The sequence below is a fragment of the Taeniopygia guttata genome, chromosome Z (genome assembly GCF_048771995.1).
Source record: "Taeniopygia guttata chromosome Z, bTaeGut7.mat, whole genome shotgun sequence".
Classification (NCBI taxonomy): Eukaryota; Metazoa; Chordata; class Aves; order Passeriformes; family Estrildidae; genus Taeniopygia; species Taeniopygia guttata.
Genome location: NC_133063.1, coordinates 65,663,179 through 65,680,949, shown reverse-complemented (window position 1 = coordinate 65,680,949; position 17,771 = coordinate 65,663,179). Strand labels below are relative to the sequence as shown.

Genomic DNA, 17,771 nt, shown 5'->3' with positions numbered 1-17,771 from the left:
CATATAACCAAGAAAAGTTATCTGAATTACAGGGCCATTTCTTCAGATCCTGAAATGCATGTGTAGAACAGGCAGCTTGCATGTCTGTATAATTTCTGGCAAGAGCTGAGTTTGTCTGAAATTAAGTAATAAAAAATTACTAGTCACTAAATGATGGATGATACATCTGACTAATTCTTTATGGCACTTTATCTTATATATGAAGTACACTTATGTATTTTATATCTTCTTATAGTTATGCTGATACACTATTGTCTATTAAGTCAGAGGCTTCATCTCAAGGCCAAGATTATTTAAGCTGGAATGATATCCAGAACTGCATTGACATGGTTAATATGCAAATTAAAGAAGAAAATGAAAGTAAGTAATTCTTCCTCCACATTGCCCACAGAGGTCATAGCTGGGTCTTTGGTATGTAAATCTATGCGCTGAGTGGCCTCATTCAGATGCTCTTGAAAGGAGAAGAGCATTTAAAATTTTTGAAAGCCTGATGATCTTTGAATGTCCTTGAAATATTCCTGTTTGTTTCAGATGGCTGAAGGACATCATAGAGTGCCTGCCTTCTGAAGTGTTAAAAATGGTTACATATGGTTAAAAATGCTATGGTTCTGCCTGCTTGGCAGTCTCTTCCAGACCTGGATGGTTACACTATGGGGATTTTGCAGTTGTAAGCAAAGAGCATACCGAGAGATAGAGGAAGAAATTACAAGCAGTGTTCAATTGAAAAGTGTTTTCATGTGTAAATGATTGCAAGTTACTGTTTTTCACAAAGGAATCAGTAAGCAGTTAGACAATGCAAATATCTGTCTTGCTCTCTTTTTGGGTAACTTGATTTCCTGCCTGAGAAGCAGCTTCTTATGCCCATGTGTTCTCATGTGAATGGATTTAGACTTTATTTTTGAAGCTGAATGTAACTGTATTGCCATAAGAGGGTGGTATTATATTAAATGTGATAGCTGGTCATTTGGCTTTCAAAAAAACTAAAGTACCAAATTCTTCTGCTGTATGTAGAATTTTGAGGTTATCAAGTTATTCCAAATTTGCTGGAGCAAGGAAATGAGAGGCAGCTTTCAGACTGCCTGTCATTTTGGAAGTAGTCTCAGTAAACGCTGAGAGCCTTTCTAAGACATAGGCTGCTCCTGCCCTTCCTGGACTGCCACTAGTGTCCTGTGTGCTGCTGTTTCATACTGGTAAGGGAAATTTTATATTGCAGAATTTCTAAAACTGGCTGGATTATTGCTTCCTAAATCTAGTCCAGTGGTTGCCATGGATCCCCACAGCTTGCTCGCTATATCTGCCCTCTGTGCCCTCTGACCAGGCAGGGTGCTGAGCAGTTTATTTGACTGCCAGAGTCACTTTTTGGTCTGAACCTCTGCACTTGTTAGGAGTTGGAACAGACCTTGCAGTGTCAGTGAAAGCCTTCAGTACCAAAATAGCTGCTCTTGCTCTCAGTGACACTGTCCTCTGCCTGGGAATGTTCAGAGAGGGCAGATGGGCAGAGAGAAGAGGAAGAAGGGAGGCCTCTCTTTCCTTAAGCGAGTCCCATATCCGCATAGTCCCTCTTTTGGAAAAATTGCTCATTCCCCAAGCCTTATGATGACCTGGATCTGTGACCTCACCAGGTGGATTGTGGTGGGTCTAGAGATACTTGTCGAGGGACGATCCACTTTTTGAGGGAGCAGGGATGTCATCCCTCACAGGTGATGGGGAAACCCTTGACTGAAGCCTTTTTGTGGTGGCTTTAGGGACACAAGCAGTAGATTTCATTACTGTTTAGGGACAGGAGGAAATTGGTTTGAAACTGTTGGGTCCAGTCTGAAGAAAATGAGTTAAGGTTTTGTTAAATACATTGTGCCTTACTTCCTGACTGAAGTACTGAGTGCCACTGGTCAACATTGTTAGATTGGTTATTTACAGTGAAATTCCAAGAAATGAGGTTAAGTTGCTATGTAATTCTGTAGCTGGGAGTGCAGTATATATGCATTTGTCCAAATCAGGGTTTCAAGTAATGTGGTCTGAAATCACTTGAAAAGAAATCTTTCAGCACTGTGAGCCAATATGTTGAACATACTGATATGTGACACCCAACTTTTTCTTAAGCTTCATGTAGGTGCTTCTTCCCAGAAAAAAAAAAAAACACATCCGTTTTCCCTTTTTTGCTAGGGATAATTTTTGATTTTTAGGAAGAGTTTTATACAGATATATCAATAACTGTGATAGGAAGGAGAGTTGTATAGCATAATAGCTTCAAATTAATATAAGAACAAAAATAATTTAAAATCAGCTGCTGTTGCTGCCTCTGCTTCTTTTTTCATGATTTTTCTGCTCTTCATGTTACTGCTTTATTTGTGTGTGATGTCAGAACAGTTGCAACTTTGATAAGTGCATCTTTAACAACTTTTCTGTTTCATAGGAATCATTGCAATTGGACACATTAATGAAGCAGTTGACCAAGGAGATCCTGAGAAGACTCTAGAAGCCTTGCTATTGCCCACAGCCAAGCTGCAAGATGTGAGACCAGCAAATGCAAGGCATTATCAGGATGTTCTGCACCATGCCAAAGCACAAAAATGCAAGGTTAGAATTTTTTCTGTTGTTCTCTGTGAGAAGTGAAATGCCAATTCTTTTCTTTTGCTTCTGCATCCCTGTCCTGGTCCCACAGTGCTCACATTATCTTTGCCCACTGAGGTTATAAATAAGCCAGTGACAACAACCTGGCACTAAGTAATTTTGCACAATAACTTATTTTGACTGGCAAAATGGAATAATTCTCAATGTATTAAAATTAAGACATTTTCTGCATACGTCTTGTTATTGCTGCAATCTCACTTATTTTAATTCTACTAAGTTCCTGCAGCTATTACAAAATACAGGCAGCAGCAATACTCATTTAGGAATTTGTGTAAGGATACAGTTACAGGACAGTGTCAGGCAGATAGCTACAATGTAGATGGAAAATTAGGTTTTTGCCAGAAAGAAGTCACAATTATGGTGTTATTTAACAAATCTTTGGGAAGTATTTTGAGGAGTCTCCTTTGCTTATGTTGTTTTATTATACTGGAGTTTTCTTTTAAAGCTTTATTTCTTTTAAAGCTTCATCATGCAATAACAAGCTGATAGTCTTGCACGTGCCTTCAGTTTAAACCTATCTCAGCAGGATGTTGCTATCTGCTTCCCCAAAAGCCTGGTTAGCATTACAGCTCAGGGAAGCATAAACAAAGATCAGCCTAGCAGCTTGCAGGATGTGACTGAATGCAAGGCTAGCCAAAGCTACTAGCACAGCACTTAAAATGTCCAGTGTCTGGAAAACACAATTAAAATTCACACAGTGAATGTGGTGAGCTGGGTAAAGTGTGCAAACTTTGGCTTGTAAAGTGTCTTCCAACATTTGTGTCACCTCACCTGGGGTACCTGCTATGAAACCATGTTTTTCTGTCATCTGCTGTCAGAACTTTTGAAAGGTGTTTGCACAAATCAATTTCTCACCAGGGCTACCAGGTAAGGGCTGGTTTCACTGAGCCCTCAGTGCTGAAAAGCCTTCTCTCTCGCCATATCTGCTGGGGAGGGTTTCATGCATTCTGACTTCAGCTGTCCTGGATGGACTGGGGTCAGTGTTTGTGCACAGTGAGGGTTCTGGCTGCACAGTGCTGACCCAGGACGTGCCATGTGTGTGCACAGTGAGCCAGGATGTCCCCAAGGCACAGACCTACAGCCCACAAGTACCTGCACACAGCAGTCCTACCCTGGCTCGCTCCTGCCAGCTGCCCAGTGCTCCCCAGATGCAAACCTGCTGCCTACTCCTGTCCTGGTGTGAATGTGCTCATAGGAAACAAATGGGTGTTTCCAAATTTTGGCACAAAAATTGTACAATCTCTTTGAAGTCTTCTCATTATAAGATTTTTGATGTTCCTAGAGACGCCTCTTTGCCTTTCTCTTCTGAGCTATTTTCGTTTTGCAATCTTTTGGCAACTACTGAGAGCACCTTCTCTGTGAATTAGGAGTGTTGCCTCTGTTTCAGAACAAGAGTGCTCCCAGAAGAAACACTCAGATGCATACTTACTCTTTACAGTGATCAATCATAGATATGACCATCCTTTAGGTAAAAATATGATTTAGACTGACATTTCCTTAAAAAAATCCAAACACAATTGTAAAGGTAATACAATTTCTGAAGTCTGTCTACTTTCCACTTTTTCTAATCCCTGTTTATAAAGCAGATCTGTCAGAATTTGTGTTTAGCATGTTTTAAGAGTGAATTGTGGTAAAAGGAAGTATTTGATTTACACTAATCAGATAGGTTTCCCTATAAACTTCCTGCCCCAACATCTGGAAAAACATATGCGTCAAACCTACTCACTTAATCTGAGCAGCTTGCTGTCATTTCCCCGTAGCTGTGATGATCTGGGGGAGCCTGCACCCAAATCTGCCAGAATGCATTATCCTTATAATCTGAGGTCCTTATCTCAGATCTGACCTATTTGTTCCTTGCTTGAAACTGAAAACGTAAACCTGGAACTTATTTTGTCCTGTAAATCTTAAACCACAGCTTTTAACAATTCTAAAAGCATTTTCAAACCAAATGTATTCAGGTCCCATTGGAGGGAAACCCTATCTTAAGGGAGTATATTGTGGATAACTGGAAAGTTAAACAGACAGACCAAATTACTATGTTTGGTTGTAGGGTTTTCTTTGTGTGGTAGGTACAGAGGTTTTAGTTAGGTTCACCTTTATATTTTCAACTGTTGTATAATATTTGAATTATTTTAGAGTTATCTTTAAAATTTGTTCTTATGCATGTTGAAGGAATGGCAGGATTAAAACTAACTTAAATTAAGAGCCAGAAGATATAGAAAACGGGGACCCTCACCAGGCTGCAAATTCCCTTGAGGCATTTTCCAGTGCAACTCATTTTATTTAAGTAAAGGTTTTTTACAATACTATTATCAAAACAACATAAGACATTTTTATCCCCACTTACATGCTGCAGTTACACATTCAAATGACAACCACTGAGGTAATTTTCTAGGAAATTAGTATATATGTAGGTTTTGAGTTTCTGTAAAGGTAAAAACTGACCCATTGTTTTACTAATAGTCAATAGTAACTAGCTGCTGTATTTGTAACACTGTAGGTATTTCCTGTGAGGATGTGGAAATAGAGAATACTACAAAATAGCTTCGCTGTTTTGCTTACCAAGCAAGATTAATATATGCCTGGATTCACGCTGATAAGGGTTAGGTCCCAGCAATCCCTGTGGGTTAGGGGAATGCAGGCGCTGACGAAGTGGAAGAACAAGTCTCCAGTACAGAGCTGGTTAAACAGCCTCGTGGGAGAGGTAGCCTTGGAAGAGTCAGGCTCTGTGTCCACGGCTGTAGACTTGCTGTTTTGTGAACCTATGGGGACTCTGTATTTCCCTCTGTATATCCAGGGCAGCATTTGCTCTTGACTGCACCCAGGCATGTAGAAAGAGCTTGTTCCCATTTTCACCAGGACAAAAACTTGGTTTTGTAACACTGCTTCTGCAGTGATAGTTGGCTGAGAGCTAATTTGAAGCATCATGTATTGCCCTAGAAGTGCTCTTCGAATGCTGACTCCTCTTCTGGTATTTAGAGGCTGTGGTAGCTGATATTCTGGCAACTTCTCCACAGCCCAAAAGTGATCTCAGAAAGAAATGGAGGTGCAGAGCTACTTCCCTGAATCTAAGTACACAGGTGTTGCAATACATGCAATAAAGTTATAGAGCTGGAGAAGTGTATTTTTAGGAGCTCTTCCTTGTGTGGGAGGCAGTAAATTTAACTGAGATTGTGTTTTCTAACCCATTTTACTTGATGTATAAATGTTGCACCTGAGACTTCTTTCTGTCTGTGTTAGTACTATACAAAATCATAATTCCAGTAATAGAAATAAATTCATTTTTCCCTGGATATTTTAACCATTGTCAGATAAATATTGGATTGACTTCTAATTTTTGACATTAGAAAATAAAGGAAAGGATCAAGACAACTGTTTAGGCTGCTAAGGCATAAAGCAATTAGATAAAAAGAATACAACCTATCTGTCTTGTAATAGTAATAGTTGATGTGATGGATAATAAGGATAATATTGCTTGGCACAAAGCAAATAGCAAAGATGGTAAGAATCAACAGACTGACTTTAACATACCAGAACCACTCGTGAGTCTTGAGTGTTCGTATAATCGAGACATAGCAGAACACGATAGTTGCGAGCGGTATTAAAAACCCAAATACAGCTAAGGACACGTAGTAGTAGAACTGGAAGGACGAGACAGTTTCACAGGCACTGTGCACATCGTGGCAGGTGTAAATGTCCAGTTGCCTCACATAATAGCTTTGCTGCATGATGGCAAGCGGGAGCATGTAGAGGAAGACGACAGCCCACACGGCAGCGCAGGCGGCGATGGCGTAGGCGCGTTTCGGGAGGCTCTTGTAGGTGAAGGGGTGAACGATGGCCAGGTAGCGGCTGACGCTGATGCACGTCAGCAGCAGGATGGAGCAGTACATGTTGCCATAAAACACTGCCGTGGTCGCTCGACACATGGTCTCCCCAAATATCCAGTTGTTCCCGTTGATGTGGTAGGCTATTTTGAAGGGCAGTATGATGCAGAAGAGCAGGTCTGAAACAGCCAGGTTTGTGTAGAGGACGGCAGTGCACACAGAGCGGATCCTGAAGAGTAGCATCCACAGAATGATGGCATTAGAGGGTACACCCAATAAAAGAGCACTGAGGTAGACAGCAGGTATTAGCTTGGTGCTCAGAGAGCTGGTGAGGTACTCCAGCGTGGTGTTGCTCACTTCTGTTAACGTGGAATCATTTGGCTTTGTTGAAGTACATTTGTTTTCTCTAATGTGGATGGTTGTTGTTTCCCCTTCTATAGCATAAGGGGGGATGTAATCATAGTCTCTTGCTGAAAGTCCACGAAAAGTTTTTATAAGAGACACTGTTTTAATTGCAGAGCCATTCAGTGAAAATTCTGAAGCTTAGAAATAAAAAAAAAAAAGTGGAAATTGTTAAAAAAGACAAACTACTGCATTAACAAGATAACTCACCTTCAGAACAGAGAAAGATAAACATTTTTATGTGAAAGCAGTATGAGTTTAAAAGATTTGGGGACATTCTCCTCTGCTTTGGGTATTCAAATGTACAGACAACAGTCTTCATTTATCATTTCACACCAAATCTTGAAAATTCATCATTAATGTAGTGTTAGCTGATCTTTCTGTGCTTTGAGTGTTTTCAGTAATCTTTGGTGAAAAACATCAGACACTTCAGTAATGCTTATGACCAGTGGAGGGTTTTTCCCAGTAGTAGGAATGCTGGTCATTCATCATATAAGCAGTCTTTGTTTAGGCTTTGTCAACCACCATTATTATCCTGCCACTTCACATATTAAATGAATAACTGCAAAAGATGCAAAAAACACTATCTAGTCTAACACAGACTGAAACTTTCAAATTAGAGAACTGAAATTACCCTTGGTTTTTTTGGTCTCACATGTGAAATTGTTATTCTTCAGCATTTGACTAAAGCAAACTTGGTATTTTCAGATTCTTGTACATCAGAAAGGGCAATGTCTTGAAAATTGAAAACAAATGCTTGGGCAAGTGTTAGGTGTAATTTACTGAGAAGTGAATAAAACTTTTCAAGCAGCAGGAAAATTATGTGAGTAAATACTATCAGCATGTGGGCAAAACCAATAATACTATTAACACACTATTAGATGTTAATACTACTAACACCTGTTTTTCAATCTTTAGTAGAGAAATTTGTAGCTATATCAATATTTCCACATGAAGCACAAATGTGTTCAAAATGCTTCTTAAAGCCATGTGCTGTAGAATAGATTTTGCACAGTAAACAACGGTGTAAATATTTGTGTCACTTAAATTTTCTTAGCTGCATTTAATGCAAAATTACTTATTGTAAAGCCTTCAGCATGCACCATGAAACTGAAATTCAGAAGCAAACTGATATATGGATGAAAATCCTTGGACCTTTTTGTACCTGTCCATATTTGAATAAAATAAAGAGAATAATTTTATTCATGTTCACTCTAATATTTACAGTAGAATGTTTCTTAATAATAATTAGCAGACTACATAATTTTAAGTAGTTTTCTGATAGTCATTCCAGAAGTTTAGTTTTAACCACTCACTAGAAGTCATACATGTGCCTGCATCTGCTGATATGTGTATAATAAATAGATATAGGTATAAATACATATATATGTATATTATATATGTATGTATATATATATTTATCTATACCAGCTTTTCTAAATGAGCTTGTTTTGAAAATATTTTTAATTCTAGAAAGGTTTATTATTTGATCATTTCCTTTAGTTATTTTTATCACAATAGTCATCTGGGCATTTCCTTCTAATAACACCATCTGTGAAGTTGCAAAACAAGACACTACAGGTTTAAAATTTCATATTGTTACAAAAATACTAGATAAAAGATGTGTCTTCAGTAAGTGCTGAAAGTCCTCTTAAATAAAATTATTTCTACAAAATGACTGGCAGGGGTAATGTGTCACAGACATGAAAGTATAAAAATCTGCTTTAAAGGAGACATCCTGAGGCAGTTTTCTGTAATCGTACGCGCATGTACAACTCATTTCAAGTCCACAGCTGGTAAAGCAACATTATCAAAAAGTCTGTTATTGACTAAAATATGGAATAGATACAGAAAGGAGAACTCACCTGTAGTGCAAAGACTGGAAGTAAGAGAGAACAGTCCAGTGAAAAACAGTATCTTCATTGTAGTGTGTGAAATCCAGCCAGCTGAATGATGGTGCTGTGCTAGTTCATCTCAAGAGACATTTTGTAGGGGAGGGTTTTACCCTCTGTAAGGGACTAAAGAACAATTGATCTGTCCTCCAGAAGCATCCTGTAAGCATGAGGTTTATGGTAAGGAGCTAATTTGTTCTTTGTCTACTACAGCGAGAGGGTGTGACGTATCCAAATATGCAGATATGACTCAGTTTCAGCCTCAGCCCAATACAGAGATAAAATCCTTTACAGCAGCATTTTAACTCCTAATTTACCACAAGCCTGAAGCTGATATGCAGGGTTCTACTGACATTTGTACATACGGGTATTTGGAGTAAAAAGGTTTTTTTCTGGAAAAATCAAAGGGGCCTGTTTAGTAAATCCTCAAGGGTCTCATTCAGGACCCAAATGTCACATGGCTGAACTCTGTACCCTTCTCCAGGGAAAAGCCAGGCTTGCAGAAGGGTGTGACGATCTCAGTTCAGCAAAAGGCAAAGACAGAAAGAAGCCATACGTACAAACATACCTCAGGGAAACTGCATTCTGCTTTGCCTTTTGCCTCCTTACCCACTGTTAGGTGTCTGTCTCCTTCCTACAATCCACCTACGGCCTCTCCTCGGGCAGTTTCCATCCTGCCACACACTGCAGCCTCTAAAACCTTTCCCCTCCTTTCCCCTATTCTCATTTCCTGCTTTGTTGATCCCTCCCTTTTTCTCTGCCTGGCTTTTTTTTTTTTTTGTTTCACCAAGCAAAATTAGCCCAAGCCTTGCTCTGGCTTCCAGGCTAGTTGCGAGGCTCAGCATAAGTTGTACTTGGCTCCAGAGAAGTATTTGTGTCTGTTCTTGTATTTAATATGTAAAAGCTGGACTCACAATGCTTTTCTCAAAATTCAATGGTGGTTTGGGAATTTATTGAACATTCTCTCAAGTGCTAACTCTCACTTGGTAGAAAAATAAGCAGTATGTGTCCACTGTCCTGTGGTTGTCTGACACCACTTCATGTTATACTTCATGTTCTGTTATATAGCAGAATAAAAGTATTCTGCTACCTTGTTTACATACATGATGTAAACTGAAGAGCATGTCTTTAGGGTTTTTTTACCCTGTTTTTGTAGTTTCTGTGGATATCAGATATATTAGACTTTTGACCTGAGGTTCGGTGCTTAACCAGGGATACTCCTTGCAAAGCTGCTTCTTTATCCGCACTGTTTTAGTTTGAATGTCTTTCTAGCTGTATTTTTTCCCTGAAATATTTGTATGTATATTTTCCTAGATCTCTCTTAATCAATACATTCCAGCTTCTCTCATTGCTAGTCTATAATAGTCCTGACACTCCTATTTCCTCTTTAGCATGCATTTCCCACCCACCTACTGGATTAGATTTAAAATACTACTTTAACCCTGTTTTATCTGCTGAAGTGTGGGTATCACCAGTGAACCTGGACAGTAGGGCTGTTAGTTGGGCATGTTGCTCCCACTCTAATACACCTTCTATTTTAACTTGGGTTTAATGTCATGCACTTTAGGCCTGAAAGAAGAGCAGTGCCTATTCTGCTGCTTAATTACAGAAATGTTTGCATGAGCGAAGTCATTTTTACTAAATCTGGACTTTCTATAAGAGTATTCACTGTCATTTTCTAATGTAACATGTACTTAGATATACACAAGGATCCTTTCCAAATAAGGGATTTTGAAGAAAGCCAGCTTCCTGCAGTCTGTGTGATTTTACGTGACTCGGACTACTTTACCTACATATCATGGAAAAAAAAAAGTTTCGCTTTTTATTGATCTTTAGTAGAATTAATTTTTTGCCAGTAGTATCAGCAAATTCTGTTCTTCTAGACATCAAAACTTTCAGAGATTTGTATCTGAACAGGACCGTTTTCAAGTCAGTAAATAAAATATGAATGTATGTCATGATGATTTTAAACAGTCAAATCCTTTTTTGTGTTCTAGAGCTTTGCAAAGCAGAGGCTGTATATTGGAACTGTATCACTATATTGAGATAACTCTTATTATTCAGTTTTTTCAAGGCTTTTTACTGTCTGTTTTCTAGGAATCTCAAGATGAATCAGCACTTCTGTGGCTGGATGAAATACAAAGAGGAATCAATGACAGCAATAACAACATAAAAGAAGCAGCAACCTGTAAGCATTAACCTGCATCTCCACTGCTCTTGTTTTTCTTGGTCTTGGGAAAATGAAATTGGTAATTTATATTTTCCACTTCAGAGAAGGTGCAAGCCCTTTAAATACATGAAAAGAAATGAATGTGTGTTCTTTGTCATACTAAAACTGAGATGACTTAAAACTACAGGAGTGGTGTTAGTTCTATCTGAAGTGGTAATCTTTAAGGTGTGGCTAATAATTAAATGGATTTGGTTATACAGGTTTACATCATGACCAATCTTTCTAATGTCAGTGCATCTTCATGTAGCTCCTGAAATATATGAATGAGAACGGATATGCTGTTCAGGAGCTTGTTTCTCTATATTTAAGACTAAAATCTTTATGCATATTTTAAGGGCAAATTTTTATGTTTATAGTTTCGCTTATTCATGTTTCTTTATATTCTATGGATTGCTGACAAAAAAAATCAGGAACACTAACTTTTAAAGCAGTGTACAAGGAATGCTAGCTCTTTTTGAAAAGTATATGCTCTTCCAATCTGTAGGAAAAATGCTGAGGTTTAATCTGTCAGAGTGCTGTGTACTTAATGGACTCAACACCTTTCGTCAAAGCTTTGGCTGAATATGATAATTTTAGAAAAAATATTCATAATACACAATAAGCTTTGGCAAGCAATGTAGAGGCAAGCATCACTGGGTTTATGGGGCACGTTGGAGAACATGGTGACATGCCTGCCTGTTCCAGGCCAGGCCCAACACAGCACAGACAAGGCACTGGGTATTGGTCAGCCTTCTGCTTCACTAGGCTCTGGGTGAGTCAGTGTTGCTTTCTGTTGCACCTTTGGAGCTTTGGAGCTTGTGAATGCAAGTGCTGAAGTGGGTGCATTCCTGCAGTGCTGTGCTCAGCCATCCCTGGCGCCGTGGGGCTGCTGTGAGTGCACAGGCACGTCAGGAGTTACTGCTTGGGAAGTCGTGGGTGGAAGAGAACGCAGATGGACATTACAAATAGCTATCCCTGCTACAGGAACATTGCATTTTGTGTTGCTATTATTTTGGAATTGAGCTAAACAAGTTATAGCATCTTCATGTAACAAGGCAGATACACAGAAGATATCTGAAGTATTTTTGTAGGTCACACATCCATAGAAAGCACCGGGCTTGTGTTTTCTGAGACAGGGTCAGATACATGCACGTTGTCTCAACCAAGCTTTTCTGCTGAGGAGTGCTGATACCTTCTTTTGTGGAAAAACCTGCTTCCCTTGAATGCCATCCAGAGCCACGAGGAAACATATGAGCACAGAGACGGGAAGGAAACATGTAGTGTATAAACAGATTAGAGTTAAACCTTAAGAGCAACTTTAAAATGCCCTCATTTGTGTTCACTGGTGTAAAAGCATCAAGAATATGTATCATAAGCTGCCTGCAGAAATTAGGACAGCATAATTCATACAGCAAGACCATACAATGTTTATAATGGTAAACTATTGGTCCATCCACTTGTACTAAAATATTTTCTTATCATTTTTGTTGGTAGTAAATGCACAGCTTTTCATAATCGAGGATGCTCAGTGGAACTGTTTTAACATTTCACTTTTAGAAAAAAAGTACTAATTTCATATACTCTGCTCTGTGGGTTGAAAGGAAGCACTGTCAGCACAACACATTCTTAGAGAGCTGTAAGGTTTTGCAGCTAAAACCTGAGATTTAACACTTCCCCACAGCACAGAACCTGATACTTCCTATAACCAACACATCCTGTCTCAGGAAGCTTGCGTGTGTGTTCACGTAGTCTAAACTTAAAGTTCAGCTTGATCACAACTTGGAAAGGAACTTTTATTTGATCTATCACACAGGCTCTGTTTTTGAAAGGCAAACAACTCCAAAACTTTCACAAGGTAGTCAAAGATGTATTTTTCAGTTCAAAATGTGGTTTTGAGATTGCTGCAGTAATGGCAATAAAATAAGCCGTAAAATAAGAGAAGATACTGGCAGTGGTACTGAAACAGTCTTGATCACTTCCAAACTAACTTTTATGCCTTATATGAATACTAAATTGTACACTATTAAAATTTTGAAAGGCTTTTATAGTCAGCCCTAAAGTCGTCAGTAAAGGACTCTATCTTCTACCTGTATTTAGGAAGAAGTGTTCAGTAAGTGCTGCTGCATTTCCTAACCCATTGTGGTGCTTGCTCTTTGTTTTGCATCACCTTGCTTCACTTCTTTAATGAGTTCAACCATTGTACTCCTTATCTAAGTGAAGGACAAAAAGAGATCAGCCAAATATCAGCTGTATAACCTTCAGGAGTAGATTTGAGCACTGACTTCAGTCTTGCACAGGAAGAGTCTGTCAGAGCAGGAAGTCTGTGTCCCGAGGCAGTCCAAGTTATAGGAAAAAGCTGATCTTTGGCCTTATTGAGAGTTCAGGCTTATCACACCAGACAACTGTGTTTTTGTATATCACAGCTGTTTAAAAGGGAGGATGTGTGTGGAGAAAAGCCCTTTGCAGTGTTGATCTGGTATTGGCATCCTAACTGCTGGAGAAGCAGACTGGAGCTGACAGTTTTCTGGCAGTTGAGGAGGATGGCTAACCCTCAGTTATCTTATGATTTTTCAGGGTCCAAATGGCCTTTCTCTAGAGCAACAGCCACAGTATTAATTGCTAGCATTTAAAATGAAAGGAATAATTTCTGCCGAGTTGAGCTTTTCCCCTGATAAGCACTTTTCTTATATTTTTCTTCAAAAATACAGGCATAATTAATTAAAATATGAGGAAAAGCCAGATGACAGTGGACCTACATAAATTAATCTTAGCTTAAGTTGTGTTTTCTTTTGTCTTTATAAAAATATCTTCCAGCACCCTTAACATGATGAAAAGGAGGAAGAAAAGCATTCAAACACTGCTGAACAGAGTTGATGAGGCACATGGGACTGTGTGTGAGTCTGGGGCCAGCAGCAGCCAGATGTAATGTGTGGCTTCCCAGTTTTTTCTGCTTCCATGCTGCTGAGGTCAGATGCCTGGATATCACAGTGCCACAGCAATGGTAGAATGTGTGCTGGGCAGAGGTCTGTTTCAAAGCACAGAATGGGTGTTCTAGCTCTATTCACTTGTTCCTCTGTGCATGGATCTTGAATGTAGATGTGAAGGAACACCTTTAAAGACCAGAGCAGTGATTTCTAAAGCAGCCTAAACATCTAGTGGGTAAGGTACTTTTGAAGTGGCACATGCTTTCACATGTATGCTGCCAGGTGTTGTGGAATCTGTTCTCTCAGTGATGGTGGGATCTGCGTGAGGAAGTCCTGAATTAGAGTATGAGCAATGCCATGTAACATCAAAGCTGCACATGCTTGACAGCATCACCTCTCTCAAGGTGCTTTTATACGTTCTGAAAGCAAAAACTGCATCTCTGGCAAATTCAAGGCCATGAATTAACTTAAGAGGCAAGGTCAAGAAAGGGCTGCTTCAGGATGCTGAGTAGGTTGCTGCAAAAATTTACTCAAGGCAATCCATTTTAATTCCCATTTTGTATGATACAAGTGAATGTTAATGTTTACAGCTTGTAACCAAATTACTTCATGTACCTCTAGAAGGCTCTCAAGTGATCAGCCTGTCTGTTAGGGCAGGCTGAGTGTGTGGGTACTTGCCATCCTCAACCCCTGCCCCACTTCACCTGATATGTCATTTGATGGGGAGCAGCTCTGCCCTCGGACAGCTCTCAGTGGTGCTGTGGCTGCATCCAAGCCCCGGTGGAGCACACACTTTCCACCTAACATGCTTGCTGTTCTCCAAAATACTTGTATGAAGGAGGTTGAAAATGGGTAAAGCACTAAATTGCCTTGTATGCCATGTTGTCTGTGTGTGCCAGTCATAGAAGTCTATTTTCAAAGTCTCTGGAGGCTAGAGTTATGGGCATACAGAGTATAAGACACTTAAATTTTCTATGTTATTTTTTCATACTAGTGGCTGTTGGAATTTCAATGATTAATAAGAGCTTGGAGAAAGGTGATTCACAGCCAGTCCCAATGATACTACAGTCAAGGTTTGGATTACGAGTCATTGCTGAATGTGCTGAAGCCTACTTCAGGAACCTCTCTGAAGCCAAGAACAGGAAAACTACGGAAGGTAAAAAACTTCCTAAAACGGGACAGTTTCACATGTCTATGTCACTAAGGCAACCAGACAGCTAGAACAGGAAGGAGCTGTAAATTGAGGGAAACAGTTGCTGCTTTAAAATCTTTTGACAAATGTTACACTTTCCCAAGTGCATTTTACATGACATTGTACTGTCGTGCACATAATGCAGACCACAGTACATGCTGAGAAGCAAGTTGTGTTTTCCAGAATCTAGCTGGGACTTTCTGGAGTCTCAAACCTGCCTCTGGGTGAAATTAGGGCAGCTTCTCTGTGACTGTCAATAGATTAGTTCATTCTATCAGAAAACTCTATTACTTGCTGACAATTTTTGTCATATTAGCAGGTGCAGAGATGCACACATCAGTCCTACAGATTACTGTCAAAGATCAAGCCAGTATCTGACAGTGTTCACAGCCCAGTTACGGTTCCTGTGCTTTGCCAGAGCAGCAGTTACCAGCAAAAGCTGGGGCTATAATCTGTTCTTAGCAGATGATGGGGTTTTTTATCATGTTAGAGCTGCAAAAGCTGGTCATAACTAACAGCAGCCAAGGTTAGCTAATGGTTGCAAAAAAAGTTACTGTCAGTGTAGTAGTACCCATTCCTACAGTAGATGGGCATGTTTCACCTTGCAACATGAGTATCTTAAAGGCCTTACTAGTTTTGTCCTGGGGCCTTTTGTCCATGAGGAAATGAGTTTTTTCCTGTCTGTCAGAATGCAGACTGATTTACTAAAGTAATAAGCAAGAAAATGATGTGGATATAGGAAATGTTGTGTGTGAGGTAAGAGTCAGTAAGTCCAGAATTTGGGCAGAAGACAAGAAAAATATTTTTTATAAACACAATCTGTTTCACTTATGAGTGATGACACACTGTTTCAGGAGCACTAATTTGACACATGAGGGTTTGGAGAAGCTGGCAGTGGATCTGCACCAGCCTTGTAGCTTTTTCACTAAGCTTATCACCATTTTGTTCTTAGAGGAATGACCCTCATCCACTTAGTGGGTATTCTGAAAATCCTTGCTACAAAAAGGCCAACGATATATAGAGATTTTGTGTGTCAAAGGGCTTCACAGCAAGTACAGGGAGGGGAAATGAGTAGGAAGAGCTGTAATTTATAAGTGAAACAGAACACAAATGTGCATTAATGGTATGAACTGCTTTTAGGTTCTAGTGAAAGTCCATGGATTAAACTTGTAATGAAAGCCATGTATGATTACTATTACAATGTGGAAACTGAGGAAGGTACCTGTGTTGCCCCCAAAGGAGTTGTACCAAAAACTTCATGGTTAACCAGTGAAGAAATCCAGGTAGGTCGCTAAAACATTGGTTTTTATTGCAAAAGCAACATAAACATTTGAGAGAGTGTGAGACATGAAATTATCAAGAGGCTGTGGTGGGTGAAACTGAAGGTCACTTTATCAGTATCTGCTTCTGACAAGAGCAGCAACTTAAGTCTAAGCAGACAATGATAGGCAACACAGTCTCCTGTCTAATGTCAGGCAATGATTTAGGGATTTTCTTACTGGAAGTTACAGCATTTCTTTTAATGAACATCAGCAGACATTAATGAAATAAAGTCTGATTGCTTCCACATCCTTTTATAGGACTTTGCATTGGCCTATAACAAATAATTTCATGAGGTGTTTGTGAGCAGGTGGGATCACCATTTTCTGTTTACATCTAACCCTCCGACAGTATTCTTGTGTCTCCAGATTCAAGAGCATAAGCATGCTATTTAGCTCCCTTACTGTAGAGGTTTTGCACTAGTGTGAAGTAGAACAAAGCAGATCACACAAGCCTGTGGATAATTTGTTCTTCTATATTCTGATGCAGCTCACCTAAGTTACACTTTTACTCCTCTACACGAAGAGCTCAAGTCAGTGTAAGTCCTTCTGAAATTCTGCATGCAGCAGTACTTGAGTGTCCTCAACAGAGAACTTGCTGCTTCAGTTAGTATTTATAGATGTCTGAGTTGTACAAGACACTTGTATTAGGAAAGCAGAATGCTGCTAATGTATAGAAGAATACTATACCCCCTTGAATGACTGAAGCTTGAAAGCAGTTTGGCTGCCCGTCATGTAGGGTTCAGCAGTAACAACATAGCTCTATCTTCTTTGTGTTTAAAATGCAGGGGTAAATCAGAGGGACTTGGATAGGGTGAGCATAAACTGCAGGGATGGAGAGAACATAGTACAAATTCCAGGATGGTTTTGTCTTTTAAATGACCTTTTCCCGTCATCTCTTAACAGAACATTGCTGGGCAAGTTACAGCAGATTACAATCGAGAGCAGCTGTGGCTTGCTAATGAAAATCTTATTGTTGGGCTGCAAGCCCGAGCAAGGGGATTCTTAGTCAGAAAAAACTATCAGGAAAGAAAAGCCTATCTTCAAAACCAGGAACCGTCTGCCATCAAAATACAGGTACTGTTCTGGAACAAGAAGTTAATGTGGCTTGGGCTGCTTTTGGCATGTAGCAGGTGATGTGACTGATTACTACCCTGATTAAAAATCTCAAACAGATCTGTCTCCCTGTTTTCAGCAGCAGAAGTTTAAAATTCTACATCTGCAAATACATGTGCTTTCACATAGCAATTATCCAATTTTAAAAGAATCTATCGCATCCACTTCCAGTGAAAGTTACTTGGGAAAAGCTCATTAATGCACAAGCCTGGCTTTGTTCTGACATGCTCAGATTTTTTTTGTGGTGTGCCTAACTATGCAC

The 17,771-nt window shown here is 39.5% G+C and overlaps 2 protein-coding genes across 11 annotated transcripts in view; one reads left to right on the top strand and one right to left on the bottom strand.

The window, feature by feature from the left end:
- Positions 1–17,771, top strand: part of IQGAP2 (IQ motif containing GTPase activating protein 2) — a 123,890-nt gene that overhangs the window by 84,567 nt on the left and 21,552 nt on the right. For 7 of the 10 annotated variants that reach the window (XM_041711099.2, XM_041711097.2, XM_072922708.1 and 4 more), the window contains 6 exons: positions 236–360; positions 2,414–2,577; positions 10,847–10,937; positions 14,877–15,038; positions 16,215–16,357; positions 17,300–17,470. In XM_041711099.2, coding sequence (XP_041567033.1) covers positions 236–360; positions 2,414–2,577; positions 10,847–10,937; positions 14,877–15,038; positions 16,215–16,357; positions 17,300–17,470 — 856 coding nt within the window. The remainder of the gene's footprint in view (positions 1–235; positions 361–2,413; positions 2,578–10,846; positions 10,938–14,876; positions 15,039–16,214; positions 16,358–17,299; positions 17,471–17,771) is intronic. The other 3 variants (XM_041711102.2, XM_072922712.1, XM_072922710.1) reach the window with 1 other exon arrangement.
- F2RL2 (coagulation factor II thrombin receptor like 2) lies at positions 4,892–8,968 on the bottom strand. The gene is made up of 2 exons (XM_012577714.5): positions 8,723–8,968; positions 4,892–6,997 (listed from the first exon to the last, which is right to left on the bottom strand). Exons 1-2 carry the CDS (start codon positions 8,778–8,780, stop codon positions 5,910–5,912), a joined length of 1,146 nt encoding a protein of 381 aa, XP_012433168.3. The 5' UTR covers positions 8,781–8,968; the 3' UTR covers positions 4,892–5,909.

Excerpts from the sequence above, each read along its gene's own strand:
- F2RL2 (XM_012577714.5), bottom strand. The coding sequence starts at position 8,780 with ATGAAGATACTGTTTTTCACTGGACTGTTCTCTCTTACTTCCAGTCTT. Across the intron at positions 6,998-8,722 it reads TTCCAGTCTTTGCACTACAG|CTTCAGAATTTTCACTGAAT; the intron begins GTGAGTTCTCCT and ends TTTATTTCTAAG.